General features: G+C 33.2%; 1 protein-coding gene across 3 annotated transcripts; it reads left to right on the forward strand.

Moving 5' to 3' along the window:
• The first annotated feature begins 12,244 nt into the window (after window positions 1–12,244).
• Window positions 12,245–18,685, forward strand: LOC132051539 (NAC domain-containing protein 82-like). 3 transcript variants are annotated; one of them, XM_059442672.1, is made up of 7 exons: window positions 12,245–12,427; window positions 13,861–14,247; window positions 14,718–14,995; window positions 16,077–16,589; window positions 17,130–17,528; window positions 17,604–17,718; window positions 18,163–18,533. In XM_059442672.1, exons 2-7 carry the CDS (start codon window positions 14,097–14,099, stop codon window positions 18,495–18,497), a joined length of 1,791 nt encoding a protein of 596 aa, XP_059298655.1. In that variant the 5' UTR covers window positions 12,245–12,427; window positions 13,861–14,096; the 3' UTR covers window positions 18,498–18,533. The 3 variants fall into 3 exon arrangements, with proteins under 3 accessions (XP_059298655.1, XP_059298658.1, XP_059298656.1); XM_059442673.1 differs by lacking the exon at window positions 18,163–18,533 and adding an exon at window positions 18,645–18,685 and having other exon boundaries at window positions 12,250–12,427; XM_059442675.1 differs by lacking the exon at window positions 18,163–18,533 and having other exon boundaries at window positions 12,247–12,427; window positions 17,130–17,533.
• The last annotated feature ends 932 nt before the right edge of the window (window positions 18,686–19,617 follow it).

Raw genomic sequence — 19,617 nt, forward strand, 5'->3', positions numbered from 1 at the left:
TCAGTGTATCATTTGCTTTGTCAAGCAAATATACTATCCCATGAAAACCGCCGTCAATAATTTCGAGGCTGGTTATTAAGATTATCAGCTTGATATAAAGCATGAGAGAGTTGTTTAAACAAATGTAAGAATGCTTGAAAAACTATCAGTCATTGTCAGATCTAGAGTTATTAAAGAAAATTGTGGAGTGTGTACTGCTACAGATTTGCTTTTTCTACATAAATGTAGTTGCTAAAGAGTAAAACAAATATTCAGAGGAAGAAAATAGGAAATTCGGCCCTAGTAGTTGTAAAAATTCGAAGCGAACCAAAAGTTCACTATTTATATATATATATTTGAATACTAGATGCAGTCGAAAAAGAGTAGAACAAATATTAAGAGTAAGAAAATGCAAAATTCAGTCCTAATAAAGCAAGCGTAGCATCCCAACAAAAGGATTTTACAACAACTGTTCGAAGGAGAGCATGTTTGAACATCTCCTATTACTGGTCGGAAAATATATATAAATACATCCATTAAAATAGGGAAGGAATAAATGTATCTTTTCCAATTTGTAAACACATTCTGATAGCCAGACCATTTTGTAATAGATATTATAAATATGTGGAATTCTGAAGTGGGACTCAGAAGCAATCAATTAAGAGTTGCACATATCCAACCAGTTGTTTCATTGAGTTGGATCAAACTAAGGAAGACGAAGAAGAGAATGGAAAAATGTCCGACTGCTAAACAAAATTAAGCAAAAAGTGTGTCATTCAAAAAGTAATATTTTGGCCACAAAAATGGTTTATAAACAAAATACACATGGAATTTGTGAAAACCAACCTAAACTCTAAATGTCTAAGTGGACGATGACAATGGTCGTGGAGTGTACTACTACATATTTGCTTCTTCTTTAAGTTTTTTAAAATTCTAATTCATCTTTTTTGAAGACATAGGAAAAATGGCTGACTATTTAACATAATTAAGCAAGAAGCGCTTTATCTTTGCTGATCACAAAAATGACATTTAAAAGAACTCGTATAGATTTTGGAATCAAACCTACACTCAAAATCCCAGAGCGGGTGTGACAATGGAAGTGGAGTGTACTACTAAGGATTTGCTTCTTCTGCATAGATGTAGCTGCAAAATACTAAAACAAATATTCAGAGGAAGAAAGTTCGAAGCTTAGTCCTAATAATTATAAAAATTCGAAGCGTACCAAAAGTTCACTATTTATATATATATTTGAATCATAGACATAGTGGGGAAACAGTAAAACAAATATTAAGAGTAAGAAAATGGAAAATTCAGTCCTAACAAAACAAAAAGAGCATCCTAACAAAATGATTGTACAATAGCTGTTTGAAGAGAGCATGTTTGAACATCTCCTATTACTATTTTGTAAAGACATATAAAAATATCCATGAAAACATGGAAGGAATAAGTGCATATCAATGAAAAAATGAGCGACAATAAACGTAGATGCGAACTTGGTAAGTGGTTTTCTTTACCTTGCAAGGGAAAAACTCTAATTAGAAGACGACGAAGCATTCTATCAAATAAAATACTAGATGTAAATCTTTGAAGGGTGCCTAAAGTCATAATACACTCTAAAGTCTAGACGTATCACTGTGGAGATTACAAGTATGAATAAAGTTAATTTTGCATACGGCGAAGGACTTTATCGAGTAAAATAGTAGTTGTAAAACTTCGCAATGTACCTGAAGTTGTAAAACACTCTAAAGTCTAAACATATCACAATGAATATTGCACAATCATAGTTTTATAGGCAACAAAAGAGGAACCTGGTTTCGACCCTCCTCCTAAATGCTCTAAATTAACTTTTTTTTTTTTTTAAGAAGTTAAGAACGGATGAAATTTAGTTTTATATTGTAACACCTCATATCTTGACGTTAGAATGCGTTGTAGTAAATTCACATGAGCTTGAAGGGATTAAGGTCATTCATGAGATATAAAGGGTTTATGACAATATTATTGTAATACCCCGTAAATGCAACCTTGATACCGTTAGATACATTTTTATATGGTATTTTCTTTTAAGTGAAACATTTTTGTAAAAAGTTTGATAAGTATAAAATACGCCAATCGGGCATACTATGTGTAATGAAAAAGATTAAGCTTCCTGAATATCACATCCAAACAAAGGATATAATCCATAGTATTTGTCTATAATTATGCATAAAAACATTCCCCCTAGAGTACCTGTTAATATGAATAAGAGAAGCTCTGTTATAGCCATTTCTGTATATTCAATGTACTCTACGATTAGAGGAATACATAGAGTTGAACATAGTAAAATAAGAAATTGAAAGATTTCATTGAAATTGTTCATTTGGAAATTTCTCGAAAAGCTAATCATAGGTTCTCTCCATCAGAACAATACGGCCGTTATGCTCATTACTAAACTTGTTGAAGAGATGAAATATAACCAAGGTATATCTTTTTGATCATAGGTTTAATCGATCATCAGAAGAAGAATTAGGCTAAAAATTAGGATACATTTTGGGAAAATCAAACTTCCATTAAAGAGAAGCAAATGAATGGCTTTCATAAAAATTCTAAGGATTCCAATTTTTTTTTTTTTTAAAATGATAGTCTCTATTTCTGTTGTATCAATTATCATTTCAACAATCAACTTCTCCAAATATGTATCACAAGCACTAAGGGTTATAGTTCAGTTGATAGAGCAACTCGTTTACAAGCACGCCAATGTTTACTCGTTTACAAGCGCGCCAATGTTTTTCAAGGGAGAATCAATCAATGGAAAAACTGGTTAAGACAACATTATCATGAAGTAAATATTATAGTCTTAAGTATTAGACTGGTTAGTGATTAAATCATTAGAGTCCTTTAATTCAGGAAGAAGATTAATTTTTAAGCTTAGTTTTTTTTTTATCTTCTTAAAGTAAATATAATCTATAGTATTAATTTGATTAGTGATTAAGTCCTTAGAATCCTTTAACTTTGATTAATTAGTAGTACTCAGTACAATGATTATTGCAGGGGAAGTTCAATTTTGTTTTGGTCCTTTACTAACAGAAAGGACTGATGAATTTTCCCAGTAGAAAGACGAAAGTAAATATAACAGATTCTAGTACTTATGAAAGTGCTTAGTTTTATATTTTGCATGATTTCTGAGTGCTTTCTAACTTTGTGACTATTGTTACCATGTGTTGGAACTACATAAAAGTGAGCCTCAAATATTTGAAGTGCGCATATAATCAATTTTGGAATCACCATTTAAGTTAAATCCATATATTTACCCATTTCAGAACAACTTCGGACAAATCTAGCAGAGATGGTTGAAATTTAATCACTTTTTCCTGAACTTTGACCTCACGTAGGGAAATTCAGTCATTTTTGTCTGGCCTGAACTGAACTTCAACCAATTTATTTTGTGAACTCAACCATGTGTAACTTTAGATAGTTAAACTTTAAACATCACACGTCTAATATTACTATGGATCTTATGAAGAGGTCTCCTACTTTTTCTTGGCTCCTAGCAAAACTCCAACCCAAGGCTAATCTGAAACCTTAATAAAAGACTGTGGTAAAATTAGACCTTTCTTCTTGAATATTTTGGACATATAGATGCTGAAGCTCCCTTAACGACAAGGGTAAATATAAAACCTTGTTAACGAGAGCATGAGCGAGGCAAAAGTGTTTTGGAGGATAAAATTGAATAATTTCAAATTACATCTGAATAATTTTGAACATTTTCCCTTTATCTTTTAATCATGTTTTGCTGGGAAGAAAGGATTTATGCCCACATAGTGGTCATTTGGTTGCTAGTTAGGAGTCTTAAGTTATTCATGCATTAAATCCTACTTAAGTATTATGCACCATGTTTGGCAGATGATTAGAAGGTAAGTTATTCATATATAAAATTAATACGGTATTTGATTTGCAATTTAGGAATCTGCATAAGTAACACTTCATATGCTATGAGGAAATTTATGTATTATTTTATGCAGAATAGAAGATGGAATAACTAATATATGAATAAGTAAATCCTGCATAACTCTAACCAGCTACCAAACGACCCTATACGGTGTAAAACTTTCAATAATGTAAAATTGAACATTTATACTAACAAGTTCCACTTTCACAAGGCAGTTGCAGACTATCACTTTTAATTACCCTTGCACCAGAGAGAACTTTTACCATTGCTCTCTCCCCTTCAAGCGCTAAATACTAATATACTAAATAGTAAAAATTAAAGGACTCTAATGACTTAAATCACTGATCAGATACTATATACTAATGTATTTAGTTTTCTCCAAGAAGATAAAAAGATTTAATTTTCTTCCTGAATTTTCTCCTCCACTTCTTCTTTTCTCCAAGTTAAAGCAAAACAAAGCTCATCATTTTGATTATTTCTAAACATGCAAACAGTAACATATGGTAACAATATCCACAAAGTCATAAAGCATTCACAGATTATGTAAAATATAAAACTAAGAATTTCAATAATCTATGCATATTTTATATTTACTTCCGTTTTTCTACTGGGAAAATTCACCAGTCCTTTCTGTTAGTAAAGGACCAAAACAAAATTGAACTTCCCATAGGGTAACTCGGTGCACGAAGCATTCCGTCTTTACATAGGATCCGAATTCCAAAGACGTGTTAACGTAATCAACCTACCCTAACACAAATATCATTGGCTCATCTCATGGCTCAAACCTGTAACCTATATATGACACGAGAATAACTTTACCATTCTTGCAAAGCTCCCCTTCAAACACTAAGTACTACTACTAACTAATCAAACTTTAAGGACTCTAATGACTTAATCACTAATAATAATCAAACTTATACTATATACTACTAATAAATTTAATTCAAGAATATAAAAAAAAAAAAATATTATTCTTCCCCCATAATTTCCCCTTCTTCTTTTTCTTCATCTTCATCCTCTTTTCTCCAATTTAAAGCAAAACAAAGCTCACCACTTTCTTTATTTCGAAACATCCAAACAGTAACACAATCATTTTCTTTCAACTTATGATCCATAATAAACTTTCTCCAACTTCCAACAAGCACATAACTTTTATAATTCCCCCAAGTCTTAAATCTCATATTATAAAAGTTACCCAATGGATCAAACACTTTTACTTCAATACCCTTTATCATTTAACAAGGGCAATAATTGTCATTTCAGATCATCATTATTCAATAAAAGCCTTCCTTGATGTTCATCCACATCAGATTTTGTCAATTGCTTCACAAATGGGTTGCTACATTGTCCAATTAGGGTTTGTAAATTCTCAACTGGGGGAAATTTTGGTAACTCTGGATTTTTTGGTAAATATGTCAAAGTTGAGGGTGCAATACGTATCCTTTTTGGAATTTGATTGGAATTTCTAGAAGCTTCTAAAGTTTCTGGGTTTTTTGGTAAATTTGTCAAACTTGAGGGTGAATTTTCACCCTTTTTGGAACTTGATTTGAATTTCTAGAACCTTCTAGATTTCCACTAACACTGGACCCAAGTGAATTTTTTGGTAAAATTCGTACCTTTTTTGGCAAATTTATCAAAGTTGAGGGTAAAATACGTACCCTTTTCGAAACTTCATTGAAATTTTCGTGATTTCGTGTAGGTACTATTATTACTACACCGGATATGCTTTAAATTATATACAAGATTTGTAGAAGTTTATAAATGAGATCTTACTTATTATAAGAACAGAAATTATTTTCTCATAAAGAAAGTTATCTTCTCAGTTGTTTGACCATCAATAGTACAAAAATTTCTACTCTTTATATTAGATTGGAAAAATTAGAATTTGATAAAAATATATATATTTTTGGATGCCTTAATCTTTATGAAATATTAGTATATGTTTTAATTTTATAAAGTGCATATAATTTATTGATGATATAATTAAGAGAATACTTTTTTCATTATAGTAGTGTGATAAATTATCTTGGATAATGCTCAAGTGTATGGTCTATTACGTGTGAGGCTAATGTTCATTTGTAGAAAGATAATTTAGTCGAAGTGCTGAGTAACATTAGTGTAAGGGTCCCATGTGTCTCACTCATATCTCACATAGATCAAAGATTGACAAACCAGCCGTTTCATTTTGGGGCTAAATTGTTTAAAGAAACTAGGCTGAAGTAATTAAAACATCCCTAAATTTAAAATGAATTGCAACTTTAGTCTCTAAATTATTGCTGCACTTTAAGATATCCCCAAGCTTGGCTACCTGAGTTTTAATACATCCCCGAGTAGACATGTCACGGCAAGTGGAATGCACTCGCCGTCCAATTGGCATTCTCATCCTATGTGTCCTCCACATAGATAAATTATTTTTAACAAAAAATGTAAAACTGATTTTTTATTATATAAAAAATGCGAACAATGGAATATTTATTTTCAATCTGGAAAATTTTATTTTAAAAAAAATGAAAAACTAGAGTTTTAATTAAAATATCTGTAAAAAATGGATTTTTTTTAAAATGAAAACTTGATATTTTTTTCAAAAGTGTCCTAAAAAATCCAGATTTTCATGATTCTTTTAAGACACTTCTTTAAAAAAGAATTGGAAACCGTGGATTAAAACTGGAATTTTATACAAATATGGAAAAACTGATTTTTTTTTAAATGTGGAAAACCCATTTTTTAAAAAAAAAATAATCCCGAAAAATTAGATTAATTTTTAAATCTAGAAAAAAATTATCAGTTTTCCACTTTATTCTTAAGAAAATCAGTATCTCGGATTTTAAAAAAGCCCAGGTTTTTAATCAAAAATTCAATTTTCCAGATTCTTTTTTAGAAAAATGGGTTTATTTAGTTTTCCAAATTTTAAAAAAGTCTAGGTTTTTTAATTTTTAAAAAAATCAACATTCCAGATTTTTTTTTTAAATAACGGGTTTCGCACATTTTTTTTTAAAAAAAATTCAGTTTTCAAGATCTAAAAAGTCCCAGATTTTTTAATAAAAAATCCAGTCCAGATTTATTTTTAAAAAATGGGTTTTCCACATTTAAAAAAAATTAGTTTTTTCTGATTTAAAAAAAAATACTTTTTAATGAATTTTCCAAAATTGATTTTTCTTTTTTTTTTTAAAAAAAAAAGAGCTGATGTGGCACCTCTCGCGCTCCTATTGGTGTGTGACTACACTTGTTGTGCCATGTGGTAACTCGGGGGTGTATTAAAATCCAATTAGCCAAGCTTAGGGGTATCTTGAAGTGCAGCAATAGTTTGGGAACTGAAGTCGCAATTCATGCCAAGTTTAGGGATGTTTTAGTTACTTCAACCATGAAACTAAAAACATGGCAGCAACATTGCTTTTCATTTTGGATAATCATTTTCAATAAGCAAAAATGTATTAACAAATTGAATGTTTCAATTTGCTTAGACAATTTTAAGAACTTGTGCAGCAGCTGCTTTCCAAATATAGTAGCAAACTATCTTCCAAACATAGCAGCAACATACTTCCATTGAAGATGTTTCTATCACAATGATTCTTCCGTTGATTTGATGGTTGTAACCTTGGTTTTCTATGAATTTTAGCAAAACGGAAATTTCTTCGTAATGTAGTAAAGTGTTGGGAAGCTTTAAAGAAAGAAAGCCAAGTTCGATCCATCATCTACGACCTTCTACAAGCTCATATGAGCATTCAATGTATGTTTTCGGTAAGAACTCACAGGACGGTAATCGGAAGCCGTGAGTTTCAAGTTGTAGTAATTGTATAAAAGTAGGTTATGAGTTATTTTCTTATGGTATGGAGATCGGTGGGGGTGTGGTAGCTTGTGTAAAGCTTGTTTGTTGTTAAAAGGAGGTTGGGTGTGGAGTACACCGTTGTATAAAGCCTCAAGAGCTTGTCGCTCTTTGATTGCTTGACGATAGTGTTGGTATAACTGTAATGTTTGGTTGGGTTGTTACTGTGTTGATATTAGCCCATTTAAATAGGTTGGAAGTATATTTGAAGGATTGACTCGTTATGGTCATTCGAAGATCGAACCGAGGTATGTGAAGCTATTTCTTGACTCGCCGCTATGGTACGACGTGTATTTATCAGTGTGTTAACTCCATGTTACAAGCCTTATGAGTTTTTTTAAGAAATGTTATATGTCCATGCTCAGCTGTGCTCAAGCATTTTACTCATAGAGTCGAGTTCTAAGTTGTTATGGTGGGATTAGAGTTTTTTTTAAGTAAGATGACGTTGATAGCCTACAACTATATAGAAGGAGATTATAAAGCGTTATAAAAAATGAATGGCGCTTAAGATAAGTGATGCCAAGTGGCCAATGTCTAAGAAGTTGTCACGGAAGATAGAGCGTAAGGTAAGGTGAACAGATTAGCAGAACTCATATTGCCCTATTGAGTCATAGAGCATCCTTTAGGATGACTTAAGCTAATATAGGTATACAAGCCCTTATGAGAGTCTAGTAGTCAATAGGGCCAGAACGTAAGTAAAGAGGAACCAAGGTGATATAGTAAGCATGATCCTCTCTGAGGGTGAGGTGATTAAAAGAGTTAGAATATAAGGTTGTCAAGTACCGAATGAGAATCATAGAAAGTAAACATGTAAGTCCTTATCGTATCCCTAGACATGTAGTTGAGTAGTGTGTCATTCCGTTTCATGAGTCTCATAAAAGATAGAAAGATAGTTTCACGGATGATCAGTTTATAAGGAATAAGTTACGCGCTCCCAAAAGCTAGAGAGTAAGTTTCCCAGAATGCTTAACGTATATATATTACGCATGTCATATAAGAAGTTATTGCATTGCATTGCATCATGTTCATTGCATGTTCAGACATGGTATTGCCTATGGACGAAATATGAAACGCATAGGGGCACAGTTATACCATTGCCTTCGTGGCTATATATATACAGTTGTCTTCGAGGCTATGCCTATACAGTTGCCTTCGGGGCTATGCATATATAGTTGCCTTTGGGTTATACATATACAGTTGCCTTCGGGGCTATGCATATACAGATGGTTCCTATGGATGGGCTATGACATGCATAGGTGCTACCTCGAGCATTTCATATGTACTTCATTGCATTGATATCATGTGTTGTATTCATTTGGCCAAGTAGGGCTTACAGGAAAGTAAAGAAAGAATGTAATGAACAGTGATCCCAAGTATTATAGTGAACGACCCCAGAACGTCGCTCCACACAGCGACCCAAAAAAATATCATCAAAAAGATTGTAAGAAGATTCAGAGAGATAGAAGTACAGTCAGATCTAAGATATGTTTCCATAGTAAGTTACAAAATCCTCAGTTATGGTTTGATTTAATTGGCTTTCATTTGCTCTTCCTAAGCTTCTATTTTATTGTATATGTTTCATGTCTACCTTACGTACTCGGTACAATCTTTCTGCACTGACGTCCGTTGGTCAGGGGCGCTGCATGTGTTATTTTTCACATTGCAGGTTCAGGATTACCGAGTGGCAGGCGTGGTTTCTAGATGGTACAGATGTTCAGCGAGATGGTGTAAGCTCCATTTCTTACTGGAGCTGAGTCAGGTCTTGTACTTGTATGAATTGAGATTATGGGTAGGTCGGGGCCCTGTCCTGAAAGCATGCTAGTCATACAGTTTCAGCTATCCTAGAGGCTTCATAGACGTCTGTAGTTAGGTTCAGTCATGTACAGGTTTTACTTTCAGTTATACCGACAGAGCATCAGATAGTTTATGTTTACAGGTTGTTAGACTTTACTATGTCACGTGCACCCATTACAAGGTTATAGTAGTTGCATGTAGAATGTAGTCCGCCATAGTCGAGACTGGGCATGACATATATTTAGTAACACAATCAATTGTCATGCACTATTTGAAGTCGGGAATTTTTTAATATCATATGGGAGTCGTAATGTAAGTAAACAAAAGAAGCAATAGGAAATCGACATGGAAAAGTTTGATGCATTAGAAGATAAAAGTAGTGGTTGATAATGGTTAAACAACACACCTGCCCGGCCTATGGAGATTTTGTGCGCCTTGAAGAAGAATTTCAAAGTGACGAGGGAATTTGAAAGTCATTGGGAAAAAAAGGTTAAGTTTACGTGCAGAGTCTGATATAAAGTGTAACGCCAGATTTCAAGATCCATTACCCTGTAAATCCGAATGGACGATTACCATGCAAATTAAAATTCGGTTACCTGTATGTGCAGAGCATAGAGAATAGTTGTGCCACGTCAACGGACTCTTGTCCTGCCTTTATATATTTATATTACTACTATATATAAGGGACAATGTCATGAATTTTGTAGTATTTAGTTACATTGTAACTATTTGGTTGTTCCAACCAAAATGATTTGCTCTTTCAAATTACCCTTGAATTTACTATTATTACTTCATGTACCCAAGTATATTTCCAATAAATCTAGATTCAAACCCTTTTTGATAGCATATATTTTTTATATGTCTTATTTTTGCCCCTACTTTATTTTATTTTTACTTAGGTTGACATAATCAATTTTGTAAATATAATCAATTTTGAGCCCTTTAAAAATGCTTAAAAAGTTGTGAAAAGTGATGATGTCATCTGATAAAAATAAATTTTCACAAAAATAATCTAAAATGACGATGATAATAACTTTGAAGAATTCATTTGGTACTAGAAGAGTACTCGGTCGATTAAATTTTCTTTAGTAATTCTTAATCACCACTAAATTTCTCTTGATCTTATTTTTAGTAAAAAGAAATTATTCTAAAAAAATAAAGTTAGATTTAATGATATAATACAATTATACAATAGAAAATAAATTAAAAAACTTCTTAACAATTAATAGATTAAAATCCTGAAAACTAAAAGAAAAAACTTTAAATTTTATTCAATTTGCTTAATTAAGTGATATAGAAAAGAGGAAAAGATGCTTACCAAGTAATCAACTCCTCAATATATTGATAATAACATCCTTCTTTTCTTACAAACAATTTAAATTGTCAGAAATCAAGTAATCCTCAATTGGTTGAGTAAGGAAATTTTCTTTTAAGAATAAAGCATCAATGAGTCAATGACAAACTAAATTAATTCTTAAACTTTGTTTTAACAAATTCAATTCTTTTTTAATTTCATCTAAACCTAGACTTTAATCACCATATTTGTTTTAGCATAAACCATTGTCACATGAAATTATGAGTAATTCATCAATAAATACCAAAATATGCTATTCCTACTTCTAATTGGAAATTATATGCTCACAAATTCATAAAATATTAAAATGTCCTTTTCAATTTATGATTATATTCAGTTTGAATTCATTTTACATACTTTAAATTATATTACTAAACATCAAGTTATCTCTGTCTCTTTGATATCTGTTTATTCCCTAGCAAACTTGCTTTCCTATAACAATTCTTTCAGTAAATTATCTAATTATGTGATTAAAAACTTGAAAAATGAATAATACATGATTAAGAAGCTATCATCTTAAAAGAGTTGTGTCTAAGAAACGTACACAAATTATTATTTTTTCAATTAAAACCTATAAAGTGCATTATTACCTTGATCTTGGGCTCGACTTCAGCACGGGCTTCACTAGACTAGTACATATACAAATTAAGGGGCTTTAAAAAATAAATAAAAAAATCACTTACTTTTCTAGGAATACTTTTAGTGGAAAATAATTTTCTTCAAACCAAACAAATAAGCCTTTCAATAATCGCTTCGAGTAATATAATTTAATTGTATTGACTCTTTCCCATTTTTAAGATAATAAACAATCCACAAAATGAGAATTCTTATTAGTTTCTTTTTAGAATTTTAGAAGATTCTAGAAATAGATAATAAACAATCCACAAAAAGAGAATTCTAGAAGATTCTAGAAATTTTTTAAAAGATTCTAGAAATACGACTTTTGTAAAAGATGCATAAATGAAGGAGGATTTTGACCAAATAGTAAAATGAATTATAATGTTTCCATCTCTTCTCTAGTTATTAGTACTAACTAATAAAATAAAGTGGAAAAAAAAAATACAAGGTGTGAAGAATTTTCTTATGGACCCTCTTAAAGAGTAAATTGACTTTTTGGTCTATCCAATTTACTACTCTATTCGATTTAAAAAGAGGTCCATTTAGCTTTTATATTATAGTTTAAAAAAAGAATTCACTTATTAAATTAAATTTTATTTTTTTAAATTTATTCTTATTAAATGTTAAGTGATACGTATTTTTATGAGAAAATAAAAGAGAAATTTACTTAATTTTCCAAGACGCATTTTGGATGGAAAACATTTAGCTCCATACCGGATACACCCTCAGTAGGTACTCTTTTAACCAGGAGGGAGTATCATTCGATCCGACAAATTAATGAGCCAATGAAAAGGTTTAGATTAGTGAAGAAGCTACACGCTAGCACTACACTCTAAGCTATATAAACCCTATTTAGCTCTTCATTTTGGCCCTCATTTCTCCCCCACTAATCGTCACCTCCGCCTCCACCCTCTCTTTCGTTAGCGCATCCCCGGTTCGTTCCTTTTTCTCAATACTTGTTCATTTTTATTATTTGATTTGGCTCTCCTTATTCATTAATTACTCAATTTTCCTTTAATTTTGTTTGTGAAAAAAAAAATACAGTATTTATTGATCTCCCTAGGGTTGTTCCGTCACCGTGATTTGTTAATCTTTAACTCTGCACTAGTTTTGTGTTACAGATGGTTGTTACCTATTGTATTGTACTGTGTTATTAGTTTAAATTTTCATTGTTACTTTAATTTTATTGTATCGGTATCATTAGATTCATCGGAAAGTCTCATTTTATGTTAACTATTGTATTGTATCGTTCTCTATTCTTCTTCATTTTCTTATTTTGATTTGCTTCTCCTTGTTCATTAATTAGTCCATTTTCCTTTAATTTTGTTTCTGCAAAAAATAAATAAAAAAATACAGTAATAATTGTTCTCGCTAGGGTTCCGTCCAGAGGCGAATCCAGGATTTCATGAGGATGGGTTCACCATTGCTTTAAGATAAGATATAAATTTTTATGGGGACATCGACTTCCCGAGCAAAAGATAATTAATTACATTTTTTTAAGTAGTAAGTTGTTTTATAATTACAATGGTAAAAAGGTAGCTTTAGAAAATAATAGCAAAAATTAAAAAAGCTGCCCGAGCTGGGGATTGAACCCGTGACCTTGAGAATACAAAGATAACCTTTGACTAGTGCTCCACTCAGCCTATTATGACCATGTGTTCACTTAGTTAATATTAGATATATTTTCAGAATTATACACATAATATATCGAGATTAGTCGAGTGACCATGTGTTCACGTGACCCAAAACTTACACACAAATTCGCCCCTGGTTCCGTCACCGTGATCTGTCACTCTTTTCAAATTCTGCACTAGTCTTATTGCCTCTGTGCCTTTGTGCCTTTCTTTTTAGTAGTATTATTTAGTTATCGCCTAGTTTCTTATTTTTAGTAGCACCCTTTAGTTATGGCTTAGCTTTTTATTCTTCAATTGTAGTACTACTATCTGTTGCTGCATTTGTTTTGTATCTCTTTCCTTGTTGATTAATTAGTCATTTTATTTTATATTATTTTTGTGCAAAAAAAAATAATAGTATTTATTGTACTCACTAGGGTTCCGTCACCGTTAGTTGGCAGTCTTTAACTCTTTCAAGATCTGCACTAGTGTTGTGTTATTGCCCTCTGTGCCTTTGCGCAGTTCTTTTTGAACCGGTATTTTGAGGCTTTTAGGTATTGCATAGTTTTCATTTGTTTTGTATCTAGCTATTTTGCTGCCTTATTTTATTTTGAGCCGAGGGTCCATCCGAAACAGCCTCTCTACCTCACAAAGGTAGGGGTAAGGTTTGCGTACACTCTGCTCCCCCTAGACCCAGCTCGTGTGATTACACTGGGCATGTTGTTGTATTTCTGAGGCTTTTGATATGGAACAGGTTTTGTGTTGCACACCAGATGTCTGTTAGCATCAACCAGAAGCATCACTACTTTGTTTGGGCTGCATTGAATCGAAGAAGACCTTGGTGCTCTGGAAAGATATTGTTTCGGCATTGGACTTGACACTACATATATGCTCTGTTACATTCTTTAGTTATAATTTGATTCACTGAGACCTACTAGTGCTGTGTTTTTTCAATTTAATTTGGCTGTGCGGTTTTTTTACCATTTTCGAATGGCGAAGCTTCCACCAGGGTTTCGCTTTCACCCTACTGATGTTGAGCTGACAATGTACTATCTCAAGCGGAAGATTATGGGGAAGAAAATCCTTTTTGAAGCCATATCGGAACTCAACATTTACAAGTTCTCCCCATGGGATCTTCCAGGTATATATGGCATACTCCTTGATAATCTTGATAAGTGCATATAAATGGTGTGTTCTTCAACCTGAAGGATGGCTTTATATAGAAACCACATTTTGATTTAGATCTATTGCAACAATGTTATTTAAAGCTTGATCTTTTGGAAATCTCGTCGCCTATATATTCTATTGTACATATTTTTTAAGGTTAAGTCTGCGTACACAGCACCCTCACCAGACCCCATTTATGGGATTACACTGGGTATATTGTTATTGTATAGTCTAAATTTAGTATCCATATATGTACTGGGCCAAGTGTCTGCAATTCCCTTTGCCTATCTTCCTATTTCAGGAAAAAAAAAAAATTAATACTCTGCCGACAACCTTATTATATGATTCTTCAGAGTGTAGGGCCAAGTGGTCTGCAATTCCCTTTTTCCTTCTGCTTATCTGTGCATGTTCAATTGTTCATAATGTTTGTATTTCTTCTTCCAGACAAATGTTGCTACAAAAGTAAAGATCTTGAATGGTATTTCTTTTGCCCAAGAGAGAAAAAGTATGCTAGTGGAGCCAGGATGAATCGTGCTACTGAAACTGGATACTGGAAAACTACTGGCAGGGATAGACCTGTTCTTTACAATGAAAAGATTGTTGGATCTGTTAAGACTTTGGTTTTTCACCAAGGTAATGCACCGCGAGGGCAGAGAATGGATTGGGTTATTCATGAGTATAGATTTGAAGATAAAGATATGGCAGATACAGGAATTCCTCTGGTACCATTTTTAACTCTCATCTTGGGTAAACCTGTGCGTAATACTTTTATTAAGCTCTGCCTGTTCATTTCAATAACTTTGATTCATCGCAACCACGATAAGAATTTGTGTATAAGTAACCTAAAAGATGACAACAATTTCTTAATCAAAAAGGGCACATGTATGTACAAGATTACATAAAAGAAATTAAAAGCTTCAAATAGTTTTCTTTTCTTAAATTTGATCTATATAATTCTACAAAATAATAATATGAGAATTAGTTTTATATGTTGGCTGCGTAAAGATACTCAAAAATAATTCCAAATAGTTCTTTATTATAAAAAAGCAGTTGGTTGGCATTGGATTTATTCTCTCAATTTAATCACTGAAATTATGCTTTTTAGTTAATGAAATGGCAATACCCATTCACTTGATTCTTCAAGCTACACATTATCGTATTTTTTGGTTAATGATATGGTTTCCCATGATCTTTCTCTCGGCAGCTTTGGAAAACCCTTTTCACCATAAGCTTCTGTCACTGTAACCAGCGTTGCTGGCTTTGTATTTTGACTTCAATTTTTTCCCCTTTCAAAATTTTAGTTGCTGATGTGCCCAATCCCTTCCTTTTAGTTAAAGCATCTAATGGGATAACAGGTCCTTTGCATGGGTCATTAGTATCATCACATGGCTATACAAGTGATTCTGGTGTCAAATGCATCTCTAATTTTGTATTTCAACACCTTCAACCTATATTTAGAAAGAAAATCCGTGTTTCCTGAATTGTATGTTTAATGTGATGCACCATTTAAATTTTGCTATGTTACACAGTTTTTAGACTACCTTGATTGTTTGAAACAGAGACATCTGAGTTCAAGCTTTTCATAGTTTTCTGGATACTTGTATGTTTAATGTGATGCACCATTTAAATTTTGCTATGTTACACAGTTTTTAGACTACCTTGATTGTTTGAAACAGATACATCTGAGTTCAAGCTTTTCATAGTTTTCTGAATACTTGTATGTTTAATATATCAGTCTTATCTTTTAGTATTTGAAGACCGTCTTTTTTAATTATTAGTATGTCATTATTCTTCTTTTAATAGGACACTTACGTGCTTTGCAAAGTATTTAAGAAGAGCGGACCAGGTCCCAAAAATGGAGCGCAGTATGGAGCACCATTTAAGGAGGAAGATTGGGAAGATGATGAGGCTCCTGCTGAACACAATCCCTCCAGTATTCCTTCTTTACCTCTACCTAACAATCAAACCTGCTCAATTGTGACCTGCATGGTTGACCCAGGAACTCCATCTGGGTGTACTTTTACTGAGATGCATCCACCTTTTACTCAGCCTTCCATACATGAGATGTCTACTGAACCTAATTCATCCGATGTAACTCCTGTACCTGCAATGCCTGACAACGTAAGCTGCTCTGTTTTTACCACCATGGTTGACCCAGGAAACAAATCTCTTTGGCCTTCAACTGCACCAGTCCCATCTTCCGCTGAGCTCTTCGGTCAGAAAATGCCTCAGGACGTGGAGGATGACATCTTTCATCTCTTTGACAATTTCACTGAAGATCCTGCTATATTTCCTGTTGGAAATGTGAATAATCTGGTACGTATTCTCTGGTAGTTTATTGAGTTCATTGAGATAAACCTTTAGTTCCACCATACATGTTTTGTTAGTGGTCTTTGTCAATGCTCTTGAGCTAATAATTTCCTCTTTCTTTATTCTATGTTTGTTCTCTGCTTCTTTTAACAAGTGCTGGAGTAAGTAATAGTGAATATGTAGTCTGAGCATGGCTTTAACATTTGAAATGTCAAATAAATAAAGCTTTTAAAAACCAAATTATGCAGATAAAAGATATATATTGGAGCTTGGCTTTGAGAAACTAGTGCATAAATGTGGAACCAAGGGTATAATTAAACTCTAGATTATACAGAATTTCTTTACCCTTTTTGTTTACCTGTGAAACTGTCAAGTTGCAAGACTCGGGATTATGAAACTTAGGCCTGTTTCATATGTCTATGTTTACAATGTCTGACTCCTGTTTGTAACAGCTCTTTAGCCTCTAGTATCCCAGAAAATCTGAGGCAATTGCTATATGTTTTGATCAACCATACTGTGATTAGATCCATTTTCATTTGTCTGCAGGGTCCTAACGATATGAATGTTGAAGCGGCATCTTTCATTGATGAGAATGATATCTACAATGGTCTTGAGAGCCTTGACAACTGTGTAGAACTAGATCAAACAACATTTGATCTTTCCGTAACTCAGGGAACTGACTGTAGTCATAACCCCATGTTTTTCCAAGATGTTCCCTATTTGGAGCTCAAAGATCTTGAAATCCCTCTGAGTCACTCTGCTGAAACATTTGAAACGGCACGAGTAATGATGGGCGATTTCTGTGTACCACATAGTTCTGATGTTGAAATGCGACAGTTCTGTTATGGAAGCAATTCTTCAGAGAGAAGTCAACCAGTTGCCGAACAAAATCAGCTGCATGATCTCCCTGAACATTACGTCCAGCAAGTTATTCGTTCTGATTTGGTAAGGCAAGTTTCTTCAATGTTAGTTTTCATCTTTGTTTCTTGTATAATACTTATTGGGGTTGTGAATATGCAGGTAAATTGTAATGTAGCTAATGTGAATCAGGGATATAATGCTCCATACCCTACTGATTTTAGTTCTCGCAAGCAACCAGTGGACAGTGGATACACTGCTCAAAACCACGAAAGAGGTAGATCTTACTATCTGTGATGACAGTTCGTGTTCCGGCAGTCATGTGCTATTCATTTGTCTGCGCTAGTGTGAATGCGGACAGCAAGTATGAGATACTGGAAATTCTGGGCCTACAATATTTATGCAAATTGGAGTAGCCAGTGTGGGATATAACTGGGTTTTATTTTAAATCTGGTGCTTGATCAATAGTCAAAGTAGCTAGCTATAACTCATGACTGTAACGACCGTGCTTAGAAAAATACGGTCAAGTTACTCTGTATAGTTGTCTTTAGGCGGTATGATCGAGTTACCATGAATAGTGCAGCATTTATGCTGAGGTTGCATTAACCTCTAATTTATGATTGGTGGAGGCTGAAGGTACTTGCCGCGCAGTCTTTGATGTGTGCTGGATTGCTCTGCGCGATCTCATTTTATCTTCATTTTTTTGTCCTCTTGTCCTCAGGTGAGCAGCAAAGAAAGATTTTCTCTTGCATGTATGCTCATTCTGCTTCAAATTCTCTTTGTGCTGGCTTCTCCATACATGCCAAGGCTGAGGTGATTCTTTGGATTGATGGATGCACTGACGACGCCTTGCTAGCTGTTTTGGGAGATTCTAGTACTGGTTTTACCTACCAGTCGGCTGTTAATAAGGCAGATAAGGAAGGGTGTGATTGTTGCTATGACTTTACAACTTCCTTCTTCTTTGGGATTAGTTTAGCTTGCATTCTTGTTTCTCTCTTGAACTTTGTTGGACAATTCCTTTTGGAGTTGAATTTAGTAATTCAACCTCTTTATTGAGACAGCTTCAAATGAATTTAAGTGATTGGTCTTCTATATCGTGGTTTAATCTAGTGAGTTGGGTTTTGAAGTGTGCTCCTGCTATAGTTCAGTGTGGGCAAGTCAACCTTCTGTTGAAATTTCATTCGGTCTTTTGTATCTTTCCAGGTAAACTATGTTGCTCAGGTTTTTAACAGCGTTATGCAGGTTGTGATACCTAAAGTGATGTGAAAATATAGTTTTTGCCTAAATGGAGGAATTCTGATGATAAATTCCAATACTGTATTATGTGATTACTTTAATTAACCGGTTACATGCATGGAAAAAAAACTGAATTGTGCAATTTGTTTGCAAGTTTTGGGACATCCATCTTTTTTTTGTCATGTTGACGCTTGTCATGATGCCCGACTAGGGGTTGGCGTAAAGTTGATTTTTTTAATTTTTTACTTTGATTTTTCAGTTTATTTTGGTCACTTCACGGTTTAATTATTTACAACGTCAATTATCACTTTATCTGCTACAAATATTGAATTTCAAAGAAGAAGAAGAAGCAGCTAAGACTAAGCTAAAATTATACAAAGAGAGAGCCAAAAGATAGTTTTTCATTCATAGCCTCTTAAAATGGCAAACTTGATACATATAGGGGAAATAAGGAGTAAATTCCCTAAAAAGTCACCACACATGTATTGAGAATTTTCTATCAATATCACTTTTGTTTCTTAGAGGATTAGATTATCACTCAATTTTCACTATTTTTTTTAGAATATACTAAACACACAAATCTCTCATTCTTTTCTAACTGGCATGTCACGTCATATCCCTCTTTCTTAATTGGCATGTCATGTCATATAAAATTTTAATTTTTAATACTATTCAAATTATTTAACTCATTCAATCTATTTAACTCAACTCAAAGCTCATTTTACCCAACCAACTCATATTTTAACCCATTTAACCCATCAAACAAGTCCGTAACTTTTGCTTAATCGCTCATATTCCACAAGAGAATACATGGCTACTCTAGGGTTTTTAAGGCAAAAGTCTAAATATGCAATTTTCAAAGAAAAGGATGGATTCCTCCAGTACTTCGAGGAATAAATTAATGGATTTGCAAAAAGAATTGTTCCCCCAGCCGCAACAT

Source organism: Lycium ferocissimum, chromosome 4 (assembly GCF_029784015.1).
Source record: "Lycium ferocissimum isolate CSIRO_LF1 chromosome 4, AGI_CSIRO_Lferr_CH_V1, whole genome shotgun sequence".
Classification (NCBI taxonomy): Eukaryota; Viridiplantae; Streptophyta; class Magnoliopsida; order Solanales; family Solanaceae; genus Lycium; species Lycium ferocissimum.

Excerpts from the sequence above, each read along its gene's own strand:
- LOC132051539 (XM_059442672.1), top strand. The coding sequence starts at position 14,097 with ATGGCGAAGCTTCCACCAGGGTTTCGCTTTCACCCTACTGATGTTGAG. Across the intron at positions 14,248-14,717 it reads CTCCCCATGGGATCTTCCAG|ACAAATGTTGCTACAAAAGT; the intron begins GTATATATGGCA and ends TTCTTCTTCCAG. Across the intron at positions 14,996-16,076 it reads CAGATACAGGAATTCCTCTG|GACACTTACGTGCTTTGCAA; the intron begins GTACCATTTTTA and ends TTCTTTTAATAG.